Source organism: Cnephaeus nilssonii (assembly GCF_951640355.1).
Source record: "Cnephaeus nilssonii genome assembly, chromosome: 19".
NCBI lineage: Eukaryota > Metazoa > Chordata > Mammalia > Chiroptera > Vespertilionidae > Cnephaeus > Cnephaeus nilssonii.
Genome location: NC_137090.1, coordinates 31,177,733 through 31,203,958, shown reverse-complemented (window position 1 = coordinate 31,203,958; position 26,226 = coordinate 31,177,733). Strand labels below are relative to the sequence as shown.

At 37.6% G+C, this 26,226-nt stretch overlaps 2 protein-coding genes across 11 annotated transcripts in view; one reads left to right on the top strand and one right to left on the bottom strand.

The window, feature by feature from the left end:
• Positions 1 to 26,226, top strand: part of NF1 (neurofibromin 1) — a 232,559-nt gene that overhangs the window by 82,273 nt on the left and 124,060 nt on the right. For 9 of the 10 annotated variants that reach the window (XM_079799237.1, XM_079799232.1, XM_079799240.1 and 6 more), the window contains 8 exons: positions 2,560 to 2,694; positions 6,895 to 7,008; positions 13,254 to 13,333; positions 14,921 to 15,044; positions 16,571 to 16,732; positions 18,685 to 18,934; positions 19,809 to 19,882; positions 20,129 to 20,212. In XM_079799237.1, the coding sequence (XP_079655363.1) occupies positions 2,560 to 2,694; positions 6,895 to 7,008; positions 13,254 to 13,333; positions 14,921 to 15,044; positions 16,571 to 16,732; positions 18,685 to 18,934; positions 19,809 to 19,882; positions 20,129 to 20,212 (1,023 nt within the window). The remainder of the gene's footprint in view (positions 1 to 2,559; positions 2,695 to 6,894; positions 7,009 to 13,253; positions 13,334 to 14,920; positions 15,045 to 16,570; positions 16,733 to 18,684; positions 18,935 to 19,808; positions 19,883 to 20,128; positions 20,213 to 26,226) is intronic. The other variant, XM_079799233.1, reaches the window with a different exon arrangement.
• Positions 1 to 26,226, bottom strand: part of OMG (oligodendrocyte myelin glycoprotein) — a 411,522-nt gene that overhangs the window by 328,556 nt on the left and 56,740 nt on the right. The gene's annotated exons all lie outside the window — the stretch shown is intronic.

Below are 26,226 nucleotides of genomic sequence, written 5' to 3'. Positions count from 1 at the left end.
CCTGCAACCCAGTCATGTGCCCTGATTGGGAATCGACTGTGACCTCCTGATTCATAGGTCCATGCTCAACCACTGAGCCATGCTGGCCGGACAGCCATTTACTGTTTTAAAACTAAGATAGCCTGTTAATAATAGATGTATGAATTTTCACAAATATGTATATTTTCTACACATTTTGCTTCTTAAAGTAGATCCTGGCTCAGCAAATGCTTCTTACATACCTGTAATTTAGTCATGGTCTTAAATAACTTAACAAATGGTTTGGATTCTTAATAGACACCTGAATACTCTGATTCATGAATTTTTTTCCTACGCATGATTGCATCTCTTCTTTGGCTCAAGCATATATACCAACTTGTTAATTAATTACTACTAATTAATCTGCAGTGTGGAAGATCAATGAAAAAAATTAATGAATGGATTTTGTTTCTTACATTTCTAGTTAAGAAATATATTTCTTCTTTAGCAAGTTGTTCCTTGTTATGTAACCCACTAATGGTCATTAATTAAAGTTGTTTAAATTGAAACATTTCTTTGAATTTTTCAAGTCTTATATCTCATATTAGAGGCTCGATGCATGAAATTGGTGCAAGAGTAGGCCTTCCTTCCCCTGGCTGCTGGCACTGGCTTCCCTCTGGCACTCAGGACCCGGGCTTCCCTCCGGCCACCAGCAGGCACCGGGGACCTGTGGACCCTGGCTTCCCTCGCAGCCCCGGCTTCGTCCGGAAAGTCATGCGGAAGGACCTCCAGTCTTTTATCATATTACACTTTTATTATTATAGATTAGGGCAGTCTTGCTGAAACAAAATTTATATGCTTATACCTGAGATTAAGAGATAACATAATTAAGCTATTATTTACTTTTTGGAAAGGATTACTTATTAAGAGATAATTCTTATGTCTGTTCATTATTCTCTGATCTGTGTACCTGTGTAATGGCTGCATCAGGGAGGAGCAGTTATACTTAGTTACGTCTTAGTAAATAAATTTGTTCAGTGAAAGTTTCACCTTGATCTAAGGTGTTAACTTTGAATGAAAAAATAGTTTAATGGGAACAAACAGTAGAAACAATTTATTAAGTACATTTGGTAAGGCATTTGCAGTTGGATTATAAATACAGAAAACCAACAGTATTTGTGAATTTCACTATTTCTTCTGTGTAGTGACATTCTTAAGCATTAGTGTGTATTTTTTTTTTCCCTCTGAAGACCAAAAACTTTCAGTATTCTTGGGCATAATAACAGAGGTATCACTCATACTTAAACATTGAGGATAGTTACTGCGTGTTATAGATATGTATCTACATTTTTTATCTTTGAAAGGCAGCCTTTTTACTTGGACATTTTTGTTGTTGTTAATCTTCACCTGAGGATATTTTTTTCCCCCACTGATTTTTAGAGAGAGTGGAAAGGAGGGATGGAGACACAGAGAGAAAAACATTGGTGTGAGAGAGAGACATTGATTGTTTGCCTCCCCACGCCATGACCAGGGCCAGGGATCAAGCCTGCAACCAAGGTACACGCCCTTGACCAGAATTGAACCCGAAGCCCCTTAGTCTGCAGGCCGATGCTCTAACCACTGAACAAACCATCTAGGGCTACTTGGACTTTTTTATTACAGGTGCATAGATGCTGGATGTCCATCTATTTGTATATGTGTTCACATAAAGGCATACACGTCAAACCATATTTCTGTGTCCTTTTAAAGGAAAAGGGGAAATGTTTGATAAGAATAGAGAGAAAGGTAGTATTGGATCCAGAATATAATTGTTGTATTTTCGGTTGAATATCATCTATAATTACAGTACCAGCACAGGATCCACCATAGTATCTCTGTACTAAGTAAGAGTTCTTTCTCTGTGTTATCATTGTTCTCCTGACAAAATCCATATATTCCATAATTTGAGAGAGATGGAATGCCATTGAAGGAAAAAGCAAACCAGTTAAACTATTAAATACAGAGGTTGCCTATATAGCATAGCTCATCAATTCTAAGAAGCACTTTTAGTTTTTAACATCTCTGAAATTGAGAGTGCATCTTATTTGTCTCATGTCTGACAGTTGACAGTGATTTTTCATTTCTCGTACAAAAATAATGATGCATTTTACAGTTGATAATGTTAAAGATTCTATGAAATATATGTGTTTATCTGTGTAGGATAAATGCTTATTACATGCATTGCTTAAAGTATTTGGAAAGGTATAGACTAAATATTTTATCCCTAATTTTTTTTTCCATATTTTGGAAATTCGTTTTTACAAAGGAGTCAACCTGCTACTAAAGCTATAAGTATTTTAATATATTTTCTCTTAAATTTTATTAGGTAGATTATATAAGAATAATTAAAATGTTGCAAAAATAATTGTAATTTGTTTTTTTTTAGGCTGAATATCATTAACCTTACTTACCATTGAATGTTTCTACTAATACCACAATTTGATGGTTTAAAATACCTTAATTTTTCAAAGCTTTTTTAATAATTTAATTTAAAAAGTTGGATAGCTATCATCTTGAGCAATATCTGATTCTTACAGGATGATGTCATGTTTTTATTTTTAGAGTCTTACATTTAAAGAAAAAGTAACAAGCCTTAAATTTAAAGAAAAACCTACAGACCTGGAGACAAGAAGTTATAAGTACCTTCTCTTGTCCATGGTGAAACTAATTCATGCAGATCCAAAGCTCTTGCTTTGTGTAAGTATTTTTATGAAACACCTTGTAATTATTACTCTAACTTAGTTTGGTTTAACTGAAATGCCATGACCTTGAATATAATTATTAGCTAAAGATCACTTACTGCTCTGTTCTGATCATGAAGACATCACTAAGAAAATGAACTTATAGAGAATACTAATATAACTAGATCAGATGTTTTACTTTTCTTCTTTATTTTCCTTATCGTTAACTAATATACTTTGGTAAGCTCTTCTGTCCTTAACCTGTTACCAGATTATATGTTATTCAGGCATTATCCTGGGATGGGGATGAAGGTAATGAAGCAAACCATAAATAAGAGTGCTTTCTACAGCTATACGGTTTTGTGTTTTAAAATATTATATATATATATATTTTTTTTTTTCAGAGAGGAAGGGAGGGAGGGAGAGAGATAGAAACATCAATGATGAGAATTATTGATCAGCTGCCTCCTGCACGCCCCACATTGGGGATCAAGCCCACCACCTGGGCATGTGCTTGACCAGAAATCGAACTGTGACCTTTTTAAAAAAATATATATATATTTTATTGTGTTTTTTTTTATGGAGAGGAAGGGAGAGGGAGAGAGAGTTAGAAACATTGATGAGAGAGAAACATCAATCAGCTGTCTCCTGCACACCGCCTACTGGGGGATGTGCCTGCAACTAAGGTACATGCCCCTGACTGGATTTGAACCTGGGACCCTTGAGTCTGCAGGCTGACGCTGTATCCACTGAGCCAAACTGGTTAGGGCCAAACTGTGACCTTTTGATTCATAGATCCACGCTCAGCTACTGGGCCACGCTGGCTGGGCTGGTTGGTTTTTAAAATATCTAACTAGAGGTCCGGTGCACAAAATTCATGCATGGGTAGGGACCCTAGGCCTGGCCTGCAATCAGGGCTGGTGGTGGCCTTCCTTCCTCTGGCTGCTGGCTGCCAGCCAGGGCCTTCCTTTGTTCCGTGCCGCCCCCTGGTGGTCAGCGCATATCATAGCAGGCTGTCGAACTCCCAGTCGGTTGAACTCTTGAGAGGACAGTTTGCATATTAGCCTTTTATTATATAGGATAGGGTTGCTACTGCCAAACCATTTAGCTTTTCTGTCCTTTCTTCCTGTCAGCCTTCTATTATCACTGGCTTTGCCTACCAATTCTATATTGGAAGGAAGAGATGAAACTGGGTGTGGTTAGCACCCAATTACTGTCATAACTCTGCTCTTATAGCCTCAGATGGTATTAGTTTCCAGAGAGTATCTGTCTGGTACACAACGTAATTAGGAACTAGCAGATGTAAATGAGTGATAAGTTATATGAAGTGATTAAAAGCATGGGCTCTGGAGACAGACTAGCTATGTGATTTGGGTGACTTAACCTCTCAGTGCTTTAGTTTTCTCAAGTTAAATGCTATGATACTTCCTACTTTAGAGAGATTAAGAAGATTGAGATCGAACATGTTATGTTTTAGAAACAATCTATAATAAATGCATAATAAGCACAAATGTTAGCTGTTACTACTACTAATAGAATAGTTGACATTAATATTATTAATGTCCCAACTGTAAAGTTATACATTGTGAAGTTCATACGATAACATGTTTAACTTCTGTGGTGTTTCTCCCATCTCTGGAGAGTAGCATCCAGAAAGACTTCTTACTGCGCTACTCTACAGTAGGCCTTATAAGTGCTAAGGTATGTTCTATTTTGATGGCATATTTTTCAAATTACTATACTACAGGAGTTTATTACTTGATATCCATAGTTTCAAGAGTTCTGTGGAACACCCTGAATTTTAAAAAAGAAAAGGGTATATGTGAGTATTTTTTTCTGGAGAGAAACAAGAGCAGAGGGAGACAGAATTACTCAAAAGGATTAGTGACATTTTGAACTTATTGAAAAGCCCATCCATATTTGGGAGTCTAATAGAATAAATTGCTAGAACTTTGGCAAAGAAATTTTTCATAAAGACTATCAGTGAGACTCTATAAAAGTAATGAAATACTCTTTTCCTTATCCTTTTGTTATATAGCACAAGTTATTTTATCATGCATGTCAAATATATATTAGTACTACTCTGCATGGCTGTAATTCAGGATTAAAGAAGGCACCAAAGTCATTGGTGCCGTATGTGTTAAATATTTTATTTTAAAATATTTTATTGTTAAAAGAATAAGAATTTAAACAAAACTTGCTATGTTCCAAATTTAAAATTTAGCAAGCACAAAAGAACCATTTAAAATTGAAATTATTTTCTTTGCTGCCATCTAGTGGTTAAACAACTTTTCTCAGAGTAACCAAAGGTAAGTTAAAATAGTTCTTCATTATTTCATATTTTACATATAAAAATTCTAAATCTTAGTAAATAGGTGAAATATAGGAATATTAAATGATCTTAATCATGCTATTTTTAAAGTAATACAATTTTATTGTATTCTATATCTACCATCTCTATTCTCATTTTTTCAAGCCTCCTAATTACTCAGCTTGCATCATCTCCTACCCCCCCCTCTAATCATTTTTCTTCAATAAATTTATGGTGATCTCTTTAAAAAGCAAATGCTCCCTGCCCAGCTTAAAACTTTTACTTGAAATTGCTTGTGGAATAAAGACCAAACTCCAAGTAGATCTGCAAGGTTATGTAAAATCTGACTCCCACCTGCTACTTCTAGCATATTTTTTTGTATCTATTTTTCTTTTTCTCTAGTCACAATGGCCTGCTTTTCTTCCATCTTACCACATTCCCTCATATCTGCCCTTACACTTGTTGTCCCCTCTGCATACTATATGCTTCTCTCTCTTCTTCACATAGTAATTCCTGCTAATTCTGAGCTGTCATCTCTGCCCTCAGGAAGCCTCTCTGACTTTGTCACATTTCCCTGTTACAGGTGATCATAGCAGCATGTATCTTCATAGTTCTTATCTCATTTGCAGCCTAACACTTATTGGTCTGATTATTTTATTGATGTTTTTCTTTCTCACCAGACTACATGCTCCAGGAGGGTAGGAAACATACTATTTTTACTTGTCATGTCTTTGATATCAGGTTATTAACAACTGAATATAAATGTTATTGGGTTAACAAATGACTATAATTTTAGAAAATAGGCTAACAATTTTGAATTATAGATATACTAGGGTGAGGGCTTACCTTAATCATTATGAGGGGAAAAAATCTGTAGTTAGCAAAATACAAATATGGGCACAAGATGAATTGGCCTCACTTTAGTGAACCATATATTCTTGAAGTGTAACTAGATACTTCCAAGTTTTAGGAAGCTTTTTAGTCTCTTTTTTTTTTTTAATATATTTTATTGATTTTTTACAGAGAGGAAGAGAGAGGGATAGAGAGTTAGAAACATCGATGAGAGAGAAACATCGATCAGCTGCCTCCTGCACACCCCCTACTGGGGATGTGCCCGCAACCAAGGTACATGCCCTTGACCGGAATCGAACCCGGGACCCTTGAGTCCGCAGGCTGACGCTCTATCCACTGAGCCAAACCGGTTTCGGCTAGTCTCTTTAAGTAGGTAGACATTTGCATTTATATACACCTCCATTTGGCTTTTTGTAGTACACAGTGATTTCCCACAATGAAAGAGACTGAGGTATGGGTGTCTGGAGGAGTATATTCTAGCCCTGTATGGATTTGGGTAGCTCCTCTGTACTGGACAAGAGGGCTGCACAGGGTATTTGTGCAGCCCTCACCCAACATGCATGTTCTTTGCCTTTGATCACAATCATTTATAAGATCTAAACCAGTTTAGAAGCAGAGATATATGATTTAGTCATTGTAGTGTTGCTAAAAAAGTTATATTACTGATATGATTTCTTATGAAAAGCTAATACCTAGTTTGTTTTCTTTCAATTAGGATTTTTTTTTTTGCTGGGCATTATTTACATTAATGAACAAGTATAAATGTAGAGTAAGAAACTCCTTAACAAAAGCAGTTTTGATTTATTAAAAAATTCCATAGTTATTTTTATTGAGATATAATTCAATACCATAAAAATCACCATTTAAAATTGTACAATTCACTGGTGTTTAGTATATACAAGGTTGTGCAGCTATTACACTATCTAATTCTAGAACATTTTCTTCACCCCCTGAAGAAACCTGATACCCATTAGTAGTCACTCTGCATTCCCTCCTCTATTTAGCTACTGTCAAATAATTATTTTTATTGAAAATTGCTTTTTTTCCTTGCAGAATCCAAGAAAACAGGGGCCTGAAACCCAAGGCAGTACAGCGGAATTAATTACAGGGCTTGTCCAACTGGTTCCTCAGTCACACATGCCAGAGATTGCTCAGGAAGCCATGGAGGTAAGGGAGAAAAGATTTCTATAGGCTCTTGAAACTATATACATTCTTGATGTTTCTTTGCTATGTGGTTTTTATGAGTGGTAGATGTAGTTTCTGGAAATCTGTCAGAGAACTATGTCATTTCTGGAAATGATATGTTCTTGTCTATACACTGTGTTATGAACTCCATGGAGAAAGAAGGGATTTACTTACTTTATCCTAATATATAAAAACCCAGGGTCCATAACGACCAAAGGCTCAACCGAACACCGGAAGTGACTGCCACAGGGATCGGTCCTACACCGGCGGTCAGACATCCCTCAAGGGGTCCCCGATTGGAGAGGGTGCAGGCTGGGCTGAAGGAACCCCCCCCCACCACCACCACCACCGCCCCCAGTATCACACATAGCAATACGTTGTGCACATTCTTATGATTAATAAAACACTCAAAATTGTCTCATTGTAGTTGACTCTTTCAAAATATGTATTAAATTCAGATACAAATTCACATATCATAAATTCACATATCATAAAGTTTACTATTTTAAAGTGTACACAGTAGTTTTTAGTATATTCACAATGTTGTGCAGCCATCTCCACTATTTAATCCCCATTCCTCTGTCATCTCAGCTGCTGGCAACCCTACTCTGTCTCTGTCTATAGATTTGCTCATTCTAGATATTTTGTATAACTATAATCATACAATATGTGGCCTTTAATGTCTGCCTTTTTTCATTTAATGTAATGTTTTCAAGGTTCATCCATACTTTAGCATGAATCACTACATTCTTTTTTATTGCCACATATTTCATTGTATGGATATATCACATTTTTTCATCTATTCATCACTTGATGGACATTTAGGATTGTTCTACTTTTTGACTATTATGAATAATGCTGCTATGAAAATTTGTGTGAAAGTTGTGTGGATACATGCATTCCTTTTTATTGCTGTACTAGAAGCCCAGTGCATGAAAATTCATGCATTGGAGGGGGAGTCCCTCAGCCTGGCCTGCCCCCTCTCACAGTTCGGGAGTCCTCAGGGTTGGGAGGCGACCCGGCGATCAGGGGAAGGTGACGCCCCCATCACACGTCTGCTGCCACTGCCAGTAGTGCAAGCCTCGTCTGGCCCTGGGTGGCTGGGCAGCCACCATATGAGGCTTGCCTGCGCCTTGGACTGGCCCTGGGTGGCTGGGCAGCCGCCGTCTGAGGCTTGCCTGTGTCTTGGGCTGGCCCTGGGCGGCTGGGGGGCTGAGGGGACTGTGAGTGCCGCCATCTTTGAGGGTGTGGCAGTAAATTAGCACATTCCCTCCTTATTGCTGTGGGCGCCGCCATCTTTGTGAGGGCGTGATGGTCAATTAGCATATTCCCTCTTTATTAGATAGGACTAGAGGCCCAGTGCATGAATTTGTGAATCTTGAAAGGAACTATGGGCTGCGAGGCTGTGGTGGGCACAGGGGCGGGTTTCAGCCCACCCTCCATGCCCCTGCCCGGCCCCTCCCACCGTGGACCTCGGTCCCCTGTCTGCCGGCAGCCCTGCTCCTGGTGTCATCGGCAGCCCTGCTCCCAGCGTCCTGCTCCCGGCGTCATCGGCAGCTGCTGGCTCCAATCGCCCCTCAGGAGCAGGGGGAGGTGGAGAAGCCCTCAGGGGTGATTGGAGCTGGCAGCCACCGCTTGCACCTACTGATGGCGCCAAGCAATTGGGACCAGTGCCAGGCGTCAGCAGCAGGTGTGAGCAGCAGCTTCGGCACTGGCAGCAGGTGCGAGTGGGGCCATCACCGGCAGCGGGTGTGAGAGGCAGCTGCCAGCCCCTATCGCCCCTCAGGAGCAGGGGGAGGTGGAGAAGCCCTGAGGGGCAATTGGGGCCAGCAGCTGCTACTTGCACCTGCTGACAGTGCCAGCAGCGGGTGTGAGCAGTGGCTCCGGCAGCAGCAGGTGCGAGCAGTGCGTGGGAACCAAGAATTTTCAGTAACCATCAGAGGCTTGCTCTGATGACAACGACCGGTGTCCCGCCTTGGTCTGGCGCCACCTCTCATCTGCTCCACCATCCCACTGCAGCCGATGCCCGCCATGCTCCGCGCTCTGCTGCTGATGCCCGCCATATTCCACGTGTGCCTCCTGGTAGTCAACTCACGTCATAGTGACCAATTGTTCCGCCAGTCCATCTATTTGCATATTAGGGTTTTATATCCTACATAATAAAAAGGTAATATGCAAATTGCATCACTCCGCTACGCCCACGATTGGGCCGGCTGGAGGCGCGGGGGGCGGGACTCAGGGTGGCCAATTGGCTGGCTGTAGGAGCGGGGGGCGTGGACTCGCAAGTCTCCGACCCCCGCTCCTCCCACCGGCCTAAACAGCCGACGTTGCGGAAGGACCCATGGGGCCGGCGGAAGACGCTGGTGGTGGCCGATTGCGTGGCTGCTGGCAGCAGTTTTCCGCCAGCACCAGTTTTCCTCTGGCCACCCGCCGATTGGAGCGCCTCCCCGGATCAGAGTTCCTCTCGGGGTAGCCGATCGCGCTGGCGGGAGGCGCTCTGATCGGCGGGTGGTCAGAGGAAAACTGCTGCTGGCGGATAACTGGTGCCGGCAGCCAGGTGAAAGTCTATTGCACGAGACTTCGTGCAACGGGTTTCTAGTATATAGATAGGGTTCTATTGTGTGGCTGTACCACAATTTATCCATGTTGATGGACATGTTGTTTTTAGTTTTTGGCTATTACAAATAAAGATTCTAGGAACATGTGTACAAATCTGTGTGTAGGCATGTGCTTTCATTTCTCTTGGGTAAATACCTAAGTGCAAAAATCTTACTATGTGGTCTTTTTAAGAGAAACAGCTTAAATATAAGGGCATCGGAAGGTAGACAGTACAAGGATAGAAAAAATATGCCATACATACTAACCCCCAAAAACTGGAAATACAGAAGGACATCTCATTATTACAAAGGGGTTCAGTTCATCTGGAAATAAAACTCTATATGAACCTAATAACAAAGCTTCAAAATATAACATGTAAATGGAAAGAGAGAGCTAATTCCAGTTATAGTGGAATACTTGAGCATACTTTTCTCAACACCTGACAGAATAAACAGGCAAGATAGTTTAGTAGGGATAGAAGATTTGAACAATACAACTATCAAATATGACCTATTTGACATATATAGAGCAATACACTCAATAAAAACTTTTTTCTTTTTTTTTCAATCCTCGCTTGAGGATATTTTTTCCATTGTTTTTCACAGAGAGTGGAAAGGAGGGAGGGAGGGTGAGAGAGACAGAGAAGAAATGCAGAGAAACATCGATATAAGAGAGACACATCAGGGTGGTTGCCTTTCACACTCCTACTGGGGCCAGGGATTGAACCTGCAACCTAGGTATGTGCCCTTGACTGGGAATTGAACCCTTCGGTTAGTGGGCCAATACTCCATCCACTGAGCGTCACCAGCCAGGGCTGCACTTTCTTTTTAAGTACACATGGAACATTCAGTGTATCTTGAGCATGAAGTCTCAATAAATTCTAAAGGAGTTAAGTCATTCAGAATTACTTTTATGACTACAGTAAAATTAAGCTAGAAATTCATAACAAAAAGCTTTGTGAAATATTAAATGACTCTACATTTTCATTCATACTCTGTACTAATGTACTCTGCAAATTAGTATGACCATCATTAAAAATTGCTTTGCAATATCTACAAAAGTTAAACATAGGACCTAACAGGTATGTAACCCAACAAATGCATATATATGTTTACCAAAAGACATACAAAAATATTAATAGCAGCATAATTTGTAATAGTAAAAAATTGGACTTAAAATGTATCAATAGTAGGATAGATTAATAATTTTGGTTATATTCATTATACCGATTAACAACAACGAAAAAAGAGTGAACTGCTAAGTGCAAAGCATTAATGAGTCTCACGACATAATGTTGAGAGAAAACAGACAAACACAGAAGAAAACATGCTGTAAGGAACAGGCAAAAAATAATCTATGGTTATAGTAAAAAGTGGCTACTTTTATCAAGGGCTAATGACTGGAAGGGAATGTAAAAAAGCCTTCTGAGTGTTGATAATGTTGATCTAGGTACTGGTTACATGAGTATATACATTTGTGAAAATTCATTGCCCTATACATTTAAGATTTGCTACTTTATTGTTTAAGCTGTATACTTCATTTTACCAAAAATGTTTCAGTGCTCATTGCTTATGTTTGTGTGCATTGCTATTGGTCCTATAAATTAGTATATTTCTTGTATTCTTTTTGGAAGGCTATTTGGCAGTATTTGGCAGGAGCTGTGCAAATGCCCTTTTTGTGTGTGTGCTTATAATTCCCTTCCTATATTTTTCAATCCTATGAGTACAATTCAAAAAGGAAAGAGCTACACACATGTGCTTACTGCTCTTATCCTATATAATAAAAGCCCAGGGACCGAACAGCAGAACGACCAGAATGACTGGTCGACCAGTCACTGTGACGTGCAATGACCACCAGGGGGCAGACACTCAACGCAGGAGCTGCCCCCTGGTGGTCAGTGCACTCCTACATCGGGTTGATCCCTGCAGGCCATGCCCCCAACCAGTGCACAAATCCCGTGCACTGGGCCTCTAGTTTATAATAGGAGACTATTAGGAAAATTTTAAATATTCACTAATAAGAGAATGGGTTAATATTTAATGACAAGAGAATGACATTTTTATTTGGTGAACTATCCATTTAAATATCCATTAAAACATATGCAGCTCACCAGCAATATGGAAAAGTATTTATGAAATGTCAGATGAGTATACTATGTTTATAGTTCTGTTAAAACGTATCTCAAAACGAAAAAACAGAAGGGAATGTGAAAAGGAAAACAATTAACTCGGTAAAAGGCTAACATTTTTTTCCAATATTTCAAAAATATTTTGTCAATCAATAACATAGAGAATTTGCCACTTAAAATTTTGTCAGTAAATTATACTAAGTTTTTGCACAATAGTGACAAAATTGAATGTTAATTTGTGTTGTTTTTCTTTGATATGAGTTATAAACTATATAATTTTTAAGAGACTCTCAATGAATAGCACTTTTCAGTATGTATTTAAAAGCATTTACAGTAAAAATTTTAGGGATAAGATAATAGAGGTGTAACCTTTAATCATTTATAACTTTTGGAGTTATAAAGTGGTCCAAGGGTGGACATTTAAATAACTTTTCTAATTTGAGGCAGATTATCAGTGCAGCTATTTGCAATTTATGCACTTGATTTGGTTTTAAGAGAAGAAATCAATTCTCATTATTTGTTTTAAACAATGTTTCATTGGAATTGTAATAAAATGCTGTAGAGTGGCGTAAAGAACTGCCAAATATGTAGACTAAGGACTGAGAACAATGTTCAGAGCTCAACAATGTGCCTCTGGAGGAAGCACTGTGGAGGTGGAGTTAGGGTAGGGCCAGTCTGAAGGAAGAGTCTTTATACAAACTTTTTGATGGCTTTATTTCATAATAGTATTTTTGTATGTTAGTTGTATATTTTAAATTAATTAATTAATTCCTGTTAATGTTCTGTGAGCCAAATTCCAATTCAAATTGAAATATTTTAGGATGAGACCAGCTGACGTGGCTCAGTGGTTGAGCATTGACCTAGGAAACTGTGGTTCAATTCCTGGTTGGGGCACATGCTTGGGTTGCGGGCTCCATCCCCAGTGTGGGGCATGCAGAAGACAGCCGATCAGTGATTCTCTCTCGTGGATGTTTCCATCTCTCTTCCTCTCCCTTCCTCCCTGAAATCAATATTTAAAAAAAGAAATATTTTAGAATGAATACTCTGCTATGAAATTCAAAGTCTATTTTGTGCTGTTCCAAAAGAATTTGTGGCAAGATTACTTTTTCTTTTGGCCTAGAAGTAAAATAATTGTTGTGTGTATTAATTTTGGCAAACTCTTCTTACTTGGGGATTAACTTTATGTTCCACAGAATTCTTTGATACTTATTGAAATTATTCATATTATAAATAATTTTTACATTTATATATTGGAGTTCTGAGTTCATCAGTCATTTAACTTCCTGCATGTATGCCATTTTAAGTAATAATGATACAAATAAAGTGATTTATTTACATATGTAGCTTGTTCCCTAGAGATTGGGTTCTCAGAGTTTTTCTCTTTTGCTTTACAATGTATGTTGAGGCTACAATTAAATAGTTCGATTTAAGATAAATAGTCCAATATTATGTTTACCAAAAGTTTTTTGAGTAAGTCTTCTCTCTCTTTTTAAAAATTCAGGCTCTGCTGGTTCTTCATCAATTAGAGAGCATTGATTTGTGGAACCCTGATGCTCCTGTAGAAACATTTTGGGAAATTAGGTATTTGGACTTTTATTTTTTAATTCAGTTTAAAAATTTATTTTGTGTTTATTTTTTGTCTTTAAATATTAACTCTGTAGTATTTGGTTTATTATAAAACTTTATTCACTTATAACTCCAGAGGTTTTATGATTTTGTTTGTTATTTGACTTGAAATTATTAATTAGATTATTTCTTGTTTTAACTCTGGGAACAATGTAACAGCAATATAGAAAAAAAAATTTTAATTGTGCTACATTTTCTTATCCAACCATAAGTACGAATATATGTTGTAATCTCTTTTATTACATATTTCCATGTAATACAACTGTGTTTTAAATTGACTGTGTGCAGTTATAAGCTTAGAGTTTTAAAATTTTGTAATGTTAATAGTTTGCTTTTATAAACTATGATCTTTCATAAGTTTTTTAATAACCATTGTTTTTGATGAGGGAATTAATGACAAACATCTGCCTAGAAGGCAAAAACATACAGAATCTTATAATTTATTTCCTAGGTTATTTAAATTACACCTTTTAATGAACACAGAAGGAGTACATTGAGGAAAATGTAGCCTCAGGTTTTGTCATTATCTTACCATGGAAGTGAGTACACTAAGTCACTTGGCAGCTGAGTTCAGTCCTCCACCAAGAGCAGTGCTCTTCCATACTAATGCAATGTGAACCACACATGTACTTCAAAATTTTCTGGTTTCCACATGAAGAAGTAAAAAGAAAGAGGGAAAATTAATTTTAATATATTTTTAATCCAGGATATACCTCTAAAATATTATTTCAATATGTAATCAATATAAGAGTTATTAATGAGATGTTTGACTAAAGTCTTCAAAATTTGATGTGTGTCACACTTAGAGCACATCTTAATTTGGACAAGCCACATTTCAAGTGTTCAGTAGCCACAAGTGGTGGCTGGCTAGTGGCTACCGTGTTGGACAGTACAACTTCAGACTAGGGATCAGCAAACTTTTTCTCTAAAGGGCCAGGAAGTAAATATTTTAGGTTTTGTGGGCCAGATAGCCTCTGTCATAACTATTCATTTCTACTGTTGGAGCATGAGAGCGGCCAGACAAATGTAAATGAATGGGTATGGCCATGTTCTCCTAAAATTTTATTTGCAATAGCAAATGATGGTCTGTAGGCAGTTGTTTGAAGGTATCGCAGCTCTAGAATACTGGGTTTACTCCAGTCTGTGCTGCAGCACATGGTCTGTCATTTCTTTTTGAGTCCTCCATAAGGATTAGATGCATGGGCAGAATAATTGGGAGTTTGGGGAATAGGAGGTATAGAATAGTATAGGTATATATTTCTTAAAAAACTTGAATTTTAAGTTTAGGTATATAAATAGTATAAGTATATATTTCTTAAAAAACTTGATTTTTTAAGAAATATATAATCTGTAGATTTATTCCCTTTGATTATCACACTGTTAACATTTTGATAACCATTTCTCTAAAACAAATCTCAGAAGGGAAAATAAGCTTCTCTAAACTTATGTCCATTATAAGAGAATGTCATTACATACTGATTATTATATGTATTAGATTACCTATTGACAGTGCTGGTAACAATGAACTTTATATTATTGCAGTTCACAAATGCTTTTTTACATCTGCAAGAAATTAACTAGCCATCAAATGCTTAGTAGCACAGAAATTCTCAAATGGTTGCGGGAAATTCTGATCTGCAGGAATAAATTTCTTCTTAAAAATAAGGTAAGCAAAATGACATCTTTAAAAAGGAAAGAATATTTGGAATTGTAATGGGGAAAAAATTAAGGAAGTGTTTATTAGCCAAGTCAGTTCTACTTCAGCACCTCCCTCCTTCACAAAGTTTAAGGGAAGTAATTGCTAACAAATCAACATTTAAAAATTATTATGAGTTCCTGGCTGGTGTGGCTCAGTTGATTAGAGCATTGTCCTGTGCACCAAGGGGTTGTGGGTTTGATAACCCATTCAGGGTCCATACGAGAGGCAACCGATTGATATTTCTTGCTCGCATTGATGTTTCTCTCTCTCCCTCTCTTTTCTTCTCTGTCTAAAAGCAATTTAAAAAAAGAAGAAGTATGAAAAATAAAATATTCTGAGGCTTTGGTTTTAGAGTTGCAATCCTGATTAATTGTAATTGAGCTAAGCAGGTCTCTGTGGGCAGGCCTAAGAGGAGTGGAGGTTGCTATAACCAAAATATATTGAAGAGCATAATCTATCTGCTCTAAAGTTCATACCTAAGATTTGGATTTATGGGCTATACTTGATCAGGGAATGCTATCTATCAAGAAGCTAAAGGAAATACACAATCTAGGTTTATTTATATTTCTGCCATCAAGGTTTCACCTCTTAAAAATATCAGGAACCTTCTTCCTTGGGGCCGAGTGAAAAGTTTGTGAACTTTTGAAGCATAGTGACAAGGTTTTGAGGGATAGAGAAGAGCCTTAAATTTCTTTTATATAAAGTTTCTATAGTTAGTTAAAAATTCTATTATGGCATAGTTTTAGGAGTATTGGATTTATTGAATTTTTATCCTTTTCTAGAATCATAGCTATGAGAAATCTTAAATATAGCAAACTAATATGCTTTTCAGTATACCATGCAGCTTGTTAAATTTTCTGTATTTAGAGATGGGCTAATGGTGAATTGGGTTTATTCACATCTGGCTGATCTTACTGTGTTAATATAGTGGAATCTGACTTTATTCCTAAGATAAGAAAGAACATTAGACTTCATAGTTTCATGCCCTTGCCTATGGTATAATTCTCTGGAGTAATCAATCCAGCATTAATTAATCCAGTAATAAATCTAATCAGTACAGTCACTATTGTGACATACTTGGCGTATATACCCATGTTAATTACTTACTGGTCCAGAGGAGCTTAATCTCAAAAGAGTCAACTTCTAATTATTCTGACATGGCAGATAATAAAATGTTATAGGAGAAAATCTTTATAAATCATGTTGTTGATATTTTACTTGTGTCCATGTTAGATTGAGAAATGGTAATTTACACTTCTAGAATCTGCTGTTTTGATGATTTCAAGGGTGGAAAACTGAGAAGCATTTCAAAGACATTGAGCGAACATTATTTGTACTACTGGGTTTCTCGTGAATGTTCCTCAAAGTGAGAGATAGGAGTTGTGAGGAGAGGTTTTTCAGGGTAGTCTCAAAAAGGAAGATGATGCATATTAAGGATTTATTTCTCTTGGTTATCAGTGCTTCAAAAAGACTTATTTATTTCTTCTTTCTAGCAGGCAGATAGAAGCTCCTGTCACTTTCTATTCCTTTATGGGCTAGGATGTGACATTCCTTCAAGTGGAAATACCAGTCAAATGTCCATGGATCACGAAGAGTTACTCCGTACTTGTACTCCTGGAGCCTCTCTCCGGAAGGGAAAAGGAAACTCATCCATGGTAAGCAGCTTCTTTTGTAGTTTTCATGTCATCATCTGTGCTGTGTATTTTTTATGTAGGGATAATAATAATTCCTACCCTAGAATAGATGTAAGGATTAAGTGGGATCATGTTTAAAACAGTGCTTTGTGGGAGCCCCTTTCACGTCCCGCGTGGCTCAGGGTTCCTATTCAGGGTTCGGGTTCTGGAGAAGGCTGCACACAAAATGAAGAGAGACTAGAAAAGAATTAATTTGGGAAATGCAGGGCCAGGCGGGAGTCCACCTCTAGGGGGAGGACTACCACTGCTCTGGCCTTGCCATCCCTTTTATTAAGGTTATGAGATACACCCATATCCTTTAGGCAGGAAATTCCAATAATAGACAATCAGCAAGAATTTACATATGACTAACAGGTGGAGGTTGCTTTAACTACCAATGTCTCAACTAAACAATGAGTGATTAGCTCCGACCATTCAGAGCAATTAAGGTTGACCATCCTTCTGGATTCCCTTTTCACATTTCTCTATTAGTGACAATGATCAGTTTCAGCAGTACTTGATCAAGTATTTGACACTTATAAGCTATAACTGACAGGTATAATTATTATAAACTACTCCATAAGAAAGACCATTTAAACCCCAGAAGTTTAAAAGTTGTACCAACTTTAAAAAGTACAAATTTACTGGGAGAAAAAGCATTTTGCTTCATTACAGATAAACTAGTGACCCAGTGCACAGATTCGTGCACATTGAAAGGAAATTAATTAGAAGGTGACCGGAGGGGCAGGACTGGGCGAGATGGGTCAGACACGCACTGGAGCCAACCTGTCAAAGTCCCTCTCCAGCCAGCCGCACCTGGGGTGGCGCCATGGCTCGAAGGGCGTCTGCGGAGTGAGTGGGGTCCCTCTGGCAGGTGGGGTCCCTAGGCCTGGCCTGCGGGAATGGGGCCAAAATCGGCTCTCCGACATCCTCTAAGGGGTCCTGGAGTGGGAGAGGACACTCTACAAAGTTGCTGTCATACAGGGTGTGGAACATAAACACAAGTGTGCAGTAAACCAGATTCAGGGCCGACAGTGCCCCAGCAACAACATAATCCATGGCCGAAGGTGGAATTGCTCAGCCTTGCGAGGAATCAGGCTCCCTCCTCTCTGGTTTCGGGGTGCATCACCCGAGACCGCCGCTGCCAAGAGCGTCTGCCCCCTGGTGGTCAGTGCGCTTCATAGCTACCGGTGGGACAGACACTTAGCATATTAGCCTTTTTTATATATAGATGTTTCTGTGATTTTTGTTTGTGTGTATGATTCTTTTAAAAAATAAGTCATAGTATAAGCAAAAAAAAAATCAAATCATTACATAAGAGTTTCTTTTTCAGACTAAAGCTTTTTTAATCTCTAATTTTCAATATAAGAACTAAATGGTTTGGCACTTTACCTGCAAAATTTACATTTGTTTCCTAAATGAGGATTTCATGCTTTGGGAATGTGTAATCCAGAATCAAGTATGTCTTCTAAAGTGACACTTAGTTCTTGTTTGTGCCCTCAGTTCAGCCAGTACTGAATGTGCTTATTTTATTTCTTTCCTCCAGTAGGTAGGTAGACTTTACTGTGACTTCCTCTTTCTTTGTCATTTATAATTAACTGGGAAGTGGCTTACATTTTATGTAGGTTTATGTTGTGGCTGTTTTACTTGTGTCCATGGTAGACCTAATACACATTTCTGGAATTTAGAATAGGATAATACTCAATTTGAAATTGGACAGATAGTAGCATTATGTTGTTCCAAATGATCTCATTTCTTACTCAAACGAGATACTTGGGGTTTGAAAATTTCTATCATGACTAAAGGGGGAAGATCTTGTGGGTTATTGTGTATATGTATATATGTATATGTGGTAGGCAGTTTGCTGCATTGTTGGGTTTTGTAAATAAAACTACCTACATTGAAAATATATACCTCCCACCCCTGACACCCAGGATAGTGCAGCAGGGTGCAGTGGAACCCCACCGATTTGCCGACAAGCCCAAACCAAACTGGAAGTGGCCCTGTACATGTTTCTGTGGAGCCCTGACACTGAAGCTGTTCTGGTTGCCATGTCCTGTTTCCGCCACCTCTGTGAGGAAGCGGACATCCGGTGTGGGGTGGATGAAGTATCGGTGCACAACTTCTTGCCCAACTATAACACGTTCATGGAATTTGCCTCTGTCAGCAATATGATGTCAACAGGTAAATATGGATAATGTTGTTTTTTTCACTCAGTCTGCCTTGAGTCACATGATATTTGTGCTAGAAATTTAAGGAAGTATTTAAGGTGACTACTTTGCATATTTACAGGGTTAATTAGAAAGCTTACCTAAAATTCTTTTCTGCACAGGTAAGGTGAAAAAAAAATAGCATTTGAAATTAATTATTAATGTCTCACTGAATTTTTAATATGATATCTACATTTGTTTAAAAACTGGCAGGGGCAGTTATAGATTATATGTACTTGTCCTGGACTGTATACATAGTGGGGCAAAAGTAGATTTACAGAGTACATGAAACAGTTTATTTTTGTATTATTATTATTTTAAAATATATTTTTGTTGATTTTAGAGAGGAAGGGAGAGAGAAAGAGAGAGAAACATCAATGATAAGAAACATCATTGATCAGCTGTGTCCTGCACGCCCCACACTGGGGATTGAGTCTGCAACCTGGGCATGTGCCCTGACCAGGAATCAAACCGTGACCTCCTGTTTCATAGGTTTATGCTCAACCATTGAGCCATGCCAGCTGGGCATATTATTTTTTATTGTATTATTTTCCATATAAACAACTATAAACCTACTCTTGCCCCACCCTGTATAATGAAGTTTAAAACACATTGGCACATGTTTTGAGTAAAGATAGGTAGGAATAGCTATTTTATGCTGTGGAGATTTGTGGAGTCCAAGTGAAATACCTTTCCTGTGAGGGAGGTAAAAGGAAATGTTCAACTTTATCATTTGAAGCATTCATTCCACTCCTCCTACTCTGTCTTTTGGGTTGGGCTTGCCAAGTTCTCCAATGGCAAGCAGGGCTCTGAGTGCAATAAGTTGATTTCCTGTGGTCTTTGTTTAGGAAGAACAGCACTTCAGAAAAGAGTGATGGCACTACTAAGGCGCATTGAGCATCCCACTGCAGGAAACACTGAGGTATGCCCTTAGCAACAGAAGCATCACAGCCCCCCCCCCCCCCCCCCAACACACACACACAATTTTAAAAGCCTCATGTTATGTGTAGGTGACCAGGAAGAGCGTTTGAAGCAAATCTAAGATGTGTGCATATTACTAGTAGGATATTATGTTTATGATATACACCAAGTTTGAGACCTATATTACTGATGGATTTTTAGCTCTAGGTTTAAAGTTGCTTTTAAGTGGTAATTGCCTTCATTTTAGGCTTGGGAAGATACACACGCAAAATGGGAACAAGCTACAAAACTAATCCTCAACTATCCAAAAGCTAAAATGGAAGATGGCCAGGTGAGTTTGTAAAGTTGATTTTTGTGTGTTAATCTGTTTGCTAAACATAACTTAGCTTCAGTAATCTTTGTAACTTATTCTTAGTACTATAAGCATAGAGTTGTCTTAAGACTGATACTTAATTGTGTTCATATTAACCTGCGCTATCTAATATGGTAGCCACTAGCTACATGTGGCTACTTAAATTAAGATTTACCTTTAATTAAAATTAAACACAGTTAAAATTCAGTTTCTTGGTCACACAGTAGCCACATTTCAAGGGCTCAATAGCCACATATAGCAATTGGCTACTATACTGGAGAGAACATACATAATAAAATGTTTCCAGCATTGCAGAAACATTGGACAGCACTGAGCTAGAGATGATTTGTTGTAGAGACCATTCCTTTACCCTCTTTCTTTCTCTTTCTCTTTCTCTTTCTCTTTCTCTTTCTCTTTCTCTTTCTCTTTCTCTTTCTCTTTCTCTTCCTCTTCCTCTTCCTCTTCCTCTTCCTCTTCCTCTTCCTCTTCCTCTTCCTCTTTCTCTTTCTCTTTCTCTTTCTCTTTCTCTGTCAGAGTATTTTACAAAATTTTCAGGAAAGGGGCAACAAAGGTAGAGAAAAATAAATTAAAATTGAAGCAATACATTTTACTATTTTATTAAGTATCTAATAAAGAGATCTGATGGGCACATGACTTGAACCCATAGGTTAAGCAAAATATTAAAACTTGGACATTTAATTCATCAACTATTATCTGCTACCCTGGAAATGAATAATTACTTGATATTTGTGCATATTTGATTTATGTTGGCCATATTGCTCTCATTATTACATGTCTTAGAAAACCTGGTTAGTCTTTATTGCTTTTTTCTTATCATGCTTACTTAGAACAAGAAAAAAAGTTATATTTTTATGAAGTTAAATGTGTACCTAATACCATTATTTGGAGATGACATGTGGTTTCAGAATGAAAGTTTTTTCCCCCCTTTGGTAACTTTTATTGAGATATAAGTCACATACCATACAATTCACCCATTTAAAATTTATAATTCAGTGGTTTTTAGTATAGTCACAAAGTTGCAACCATCACCATAATTTTAAAAACAATTCAAAACTTTTAGCTATTATTCCCTAATTTCTCTCTTTCCTCTTTCCCCCACACACCCTCATGTGCACCCCCCTCTCTCCCCCATAATCAGGCAACCACTAATCAGCTCTCAGTCTCTGTAGATTTGCCTATTCTGGACATTTTACATAAATGGAATCATGCAGTATGTGGTCTCTTATGACTGGTTTCTTTCACTTGGCATAGTGTTTGCAAGATTCATTCATGTGAATCAAAGGTTTTTAAGAGAAATTTGATATTCTGGGTTGATAATATTAATCTATGACAAAAATATATCAGTGACTCTTTAAAAATGTATATGGTAATCTTAAGTTTGGATTGGTTTTTTACTTTATTTTTTTCATCTTTCATATAGTTTTTTCTTTTAAAAAATATATTTTTATTGATTTCAAAAAGGAAGGAAGAGGGAGAGAGAGATAGAAACATCATTGCTGTGAGAGAATCATTGATTGGCTGCCTCCTGCACGCCCCACACTGGGGGATTGAGCCTGCAACCCGGGCGTGTGCCCTGACTCAGAATCAAACTGTGACCTCCTGGTTCATAGGTCGATGCTCAACCACTGAGCCATGCTGGCTGGGCTAGCTTTTTCTTTTTATTTAAGCATAACAAAATCATCTATAAATCTAAGTGAGAATTCAAAATATTCGGTGATGTACATACCTGTGCAACCAGCAGCCACATCAAGAAATAAATTATTACCAGCGTACCAGAAACCTTCATTGTGCCTCTTTCCAGTCATTAATAACCCAAAAATAACCATAATCCTGACATAAATACAATAGTTTAATTGTTTTTAAACTTTATATAAATGGAGTGATAGAGATATACTATCTTATATCTGACTTCTTTCACTCAACATTGTGTTTGCGAGATTCACCCACACCAAGGGTCATGCACACTAGTCCGTGCAGTAGTAGTTCATTCATTGCTATTGCTGTATATTATTTCATTCAACAAACAGTCTACAATTTAATTTTTCTTTCGACTCTTTTTTTGGCATTGGATAGCTATACAAAAATATTTAGTTATTTTGAATAGTGCTGTTATGAACATTCTTGAATGTGGCTTTAGGTGACCATCTGGGTCGGTCATGGGGTATGCAGATACACATATGGGGAATATAAATTATTACAGCCACTTAAAATGTCCATTGGTTTCACAAAGCCTTTTAAAAGACAGTTAACATGTTAAAATTAACTGTTATAATACCTATGTAAATAATGAAATATTTAGCCCTTCAAAGATTTCTTTTTAAAGAACATATGCCACATGAGGGAACTGATCCACTAACAGAAGTCTATTAGTGGTTTCCTTCACCTTCATGAACAAGCAGTTTTTCTACTGTGATTGTTCAAATTATAGCCCTTTAAAGACCAACAGTAGAAAATAAAATATTGCACATACTTTTTCTAATTCAATTAAGTAAAAAATATATATTTTTAAGAACTTAAATATTCAATAAAATGAGACTTATCAGGCCTGGGCTGAAAACATTAATAAAATAATATAATATGTTTATAAATAATATAAAAATATCTTCAATTAATAACTGAATTCTCTACATCAGAGAATGGAACAACATTATCAAAACAGTATAAGACAAGGGAAACCTGAAATTGTACCAGTGGAACAAAACCGAAAATCAAGAAATTTGTGGTAATCATTTGAGCCCCCATAAGAACTATATAAACATACAGTAGAATTTGCACTGAAAAACAAAAACACAAACCTAATTCTTTATGCACTACAGAAGTCTTAGACACAAAAGATCTACCCAGATGAGCAAAATGAACCAACAAGCAAAATAGAGACAGACTCATAATAGAGAGCAGGCTTATAGATGTCGGGGGGGGGGGGGGGGGGGCTGGATCCGGGGGAGTGGAGGGATTGAGAAATAAACAAACGAACACCCACAAAAAAACAAGAGAAAAAGACTCATGGACATGGACAACAGTATGGTGATTGCCAGGGGGAGGGATGGAGGAGGAGGGTATAGGACAGTGGTTCTCAACCTTTCTAATGCCGCGACCCTTTAATACAGTTCCTCATGTTGTGGTGACCCCCAACCATAAAATTATTTTCGTTGCTACTTCATAACTGTAATTTTGCTACTGTTATGAATCATAATGTAAATATCTGTGTTTTCCGATGGTCTTAGGTGACCCTAAAGTATGTACATTCGCGACCCACAGGTTGAGAACTGCTAGCAGGGTCGCCTAAGACCATCGGAAAACAGATATTTACATTACGATTCATAACAGTAGCAAAATTACAGTTATGAAGTAGCAACGAAAATAATTTTATGGTTGGGGGTCACCACAACATGAGGAACTGTATTAAAGGGTCGCGGCATTAGAAAGGTTGAGAACCACTTTTATAGGAGGATACTAGTAAATGCTGATGAATGGAGACTTGACTTAGGGTGGTGAACACATAATACAGAGTACACAGATGATGTGTTGTAGAATTGTTCACCTTAAACCTGTATAATTTTGTTAACTAGTGTCACCCCAACAAATTCAATGAAAGGGGGGGAAAGAATAAAAATTATTATTCCTTTGTTTTTGTTGGAGGGGATCTATAATCAATAGTGCCAAAAAGTGCTGAAAAAGCAAGTGAGTGATAAAATATTAACCCAATGAGGGAAAAGTCTAAACCTAATATGAAAACCACAGTTACTAAATAGGTTGGTAATAGTATATTAAATGCTAAAAATCTACCACACCTAGCTGATAAGAGTATACAAAATGACTTTTGACTAATGCATAACATTTTAAAGAATTCCTATTTACTTGTTTCCTAAATTTTTAAGGGAACCCTCAATGAATCTCATTCCAATCTGTCTATCCATAAACCAACATACTAAGGAACAGAATAGTTTTTCTGCTTCATTTATTAAGCCTTCAGAAAGATTAATTGCATCATCATCATCTTGGACTGTATCCCACAACAAAGTGTTTCCTTTCTTGCAAATGTTATCCAAATTAATGTCTGTCACAGCATTACTGTAGAATTGATGTTTATGAACTGCAGGCCCTTGACTAAGATGTTCATGGTAAATAGATACTAAATTGGGAAAATGTTTTTGGAAATGAAATGTTAGTTCTGCATGTAAATTAATCTGAACTAGTTCCTCTTTACACCCAGATTCTTTACCATCAAAATCAGCCATATTTTTCCCCTAATTTTGCACTGACCTTGAAACTACTGTAACTGGCATTATTTGTGCTTAGCATATGATCATATTTGCCTATCGTGGTGGTGGAGGTGGTGATGCTGTGGTCCAGTAAACTGTTGACAATTAAATCTGTTCCTAATAGTCTCCCAAGAAATCCCCAGTGCATATAATATAAGATTCCTCAGTTATTTGTGCTATATAAACAGCAATCATTTCCCCTGAAATATCATGTTCTGGGTCTTCAGAGTGTGAACAGGCATTTGGCATTTGTATTCAATTATCTACTGATAGCATTGACTCAGTGTTAAAAACCAGGTTCTTTTCTATTCTATTGCTTGTCCCACTTCTTTCTGATGGACCATGGGAATCCCCTAAGCAAATGTTTGCTTGACTTTCTAACTTTGTTATGAATATCTGTATCATAACTGCTTTTAGGATTATGATCATGATCATCATCTTCAATTTCTTCCTTAAGGTCTCAATATCTGCAGTGTCTTCTGATTGTACCTCACTGCCAGGGCTCCCAGCTGACTGGTTTGCATGGTTAGAATTTACCTCATTGCCAGATCCATCACCATGTCCCCTACTGCTACCAGGACCACTGTCTCTATCTTCACACTGTTGTCAGTTTCTTCAGATCTGCCCTGCATAGATTCCTGTGTCTGAAAGTTGCTGTTGTACATGTTTGGTTCTATTAATTAGTTGCTAATCCATTTCAATGTCACTGCCTCCACTTTGATGGGTTTCACTAAAATATCTGCTTTGAGGACTGACTACAGGTAACTAAGGTGATGGAGCTGCTCTGAGATCTTCTTCCTCTTTCTTATTTCCAATGGGAGGATTAACATTTAATAAAGATGCAAAAGAACTCTGGATGGCTGAGCCTTAATGCTGGTGCAGTATTCCATATTGTCTTAATTAATATTGATGCCAAATACAACGTCTGTTCAGTTTGAACACTTGGCTCAAGAGCTGAGACTGGATTAAGGAGATGTCTAAGTGATACTGGATTCATATTCTTGATGAGTGAAGGAAATAAGTCATATATATACCAATTACAGTGTTTCAGCCCGAATGCTGTCATATGCTGAGTTCTCAGATCCCTTCTACTGCCAAAAAATGCAAAATCACTTGGCACTGTTTGATAATCTCAGTATGTAAATTTGATCCATACATGTGCCTCTTCCACCTTGTTGCTGCTAAGCCAATCTTTAAGTTCTTTTGCAGTGGACGTTTCTGTGACTGATACCATGATTCATTACGGCATACATCATTGACCGTGTGAAGTTGATTTCGTTATATGACTTAGTCCAGCCATTCTCGTAGTCAAAGTAGGTGATGTAAAGTACTTAACTACAAGATGCAGGCTTTCTTTATCAAAGCATAATGTTGTATCCAGTGGTTCTTTCATTGTGTTTCACATTAAGTCAGCCAGTTGCAAGCCACACCCTGTCTTAAGTCCTGATCAGAGAACTTGCTGAAATACCTGATCACATAGGTCCTAAAAGGGATAATGTGCTGCACAAAAGCAGGGATATATATATCCATATTCTAATAATAGATACAATTGTATTACTTGCAAGTGCTATAAAAAATGTCATAGTTTTAGGACTTCCATATTCAAAGCAATCCTTCATAAACAAAACAAAGATACATAAGAAAGCAGTGCAATGGTACTTCTATATCATTCATACCACAGAATACCTCAAATATGTTGCTTTCTTGGGT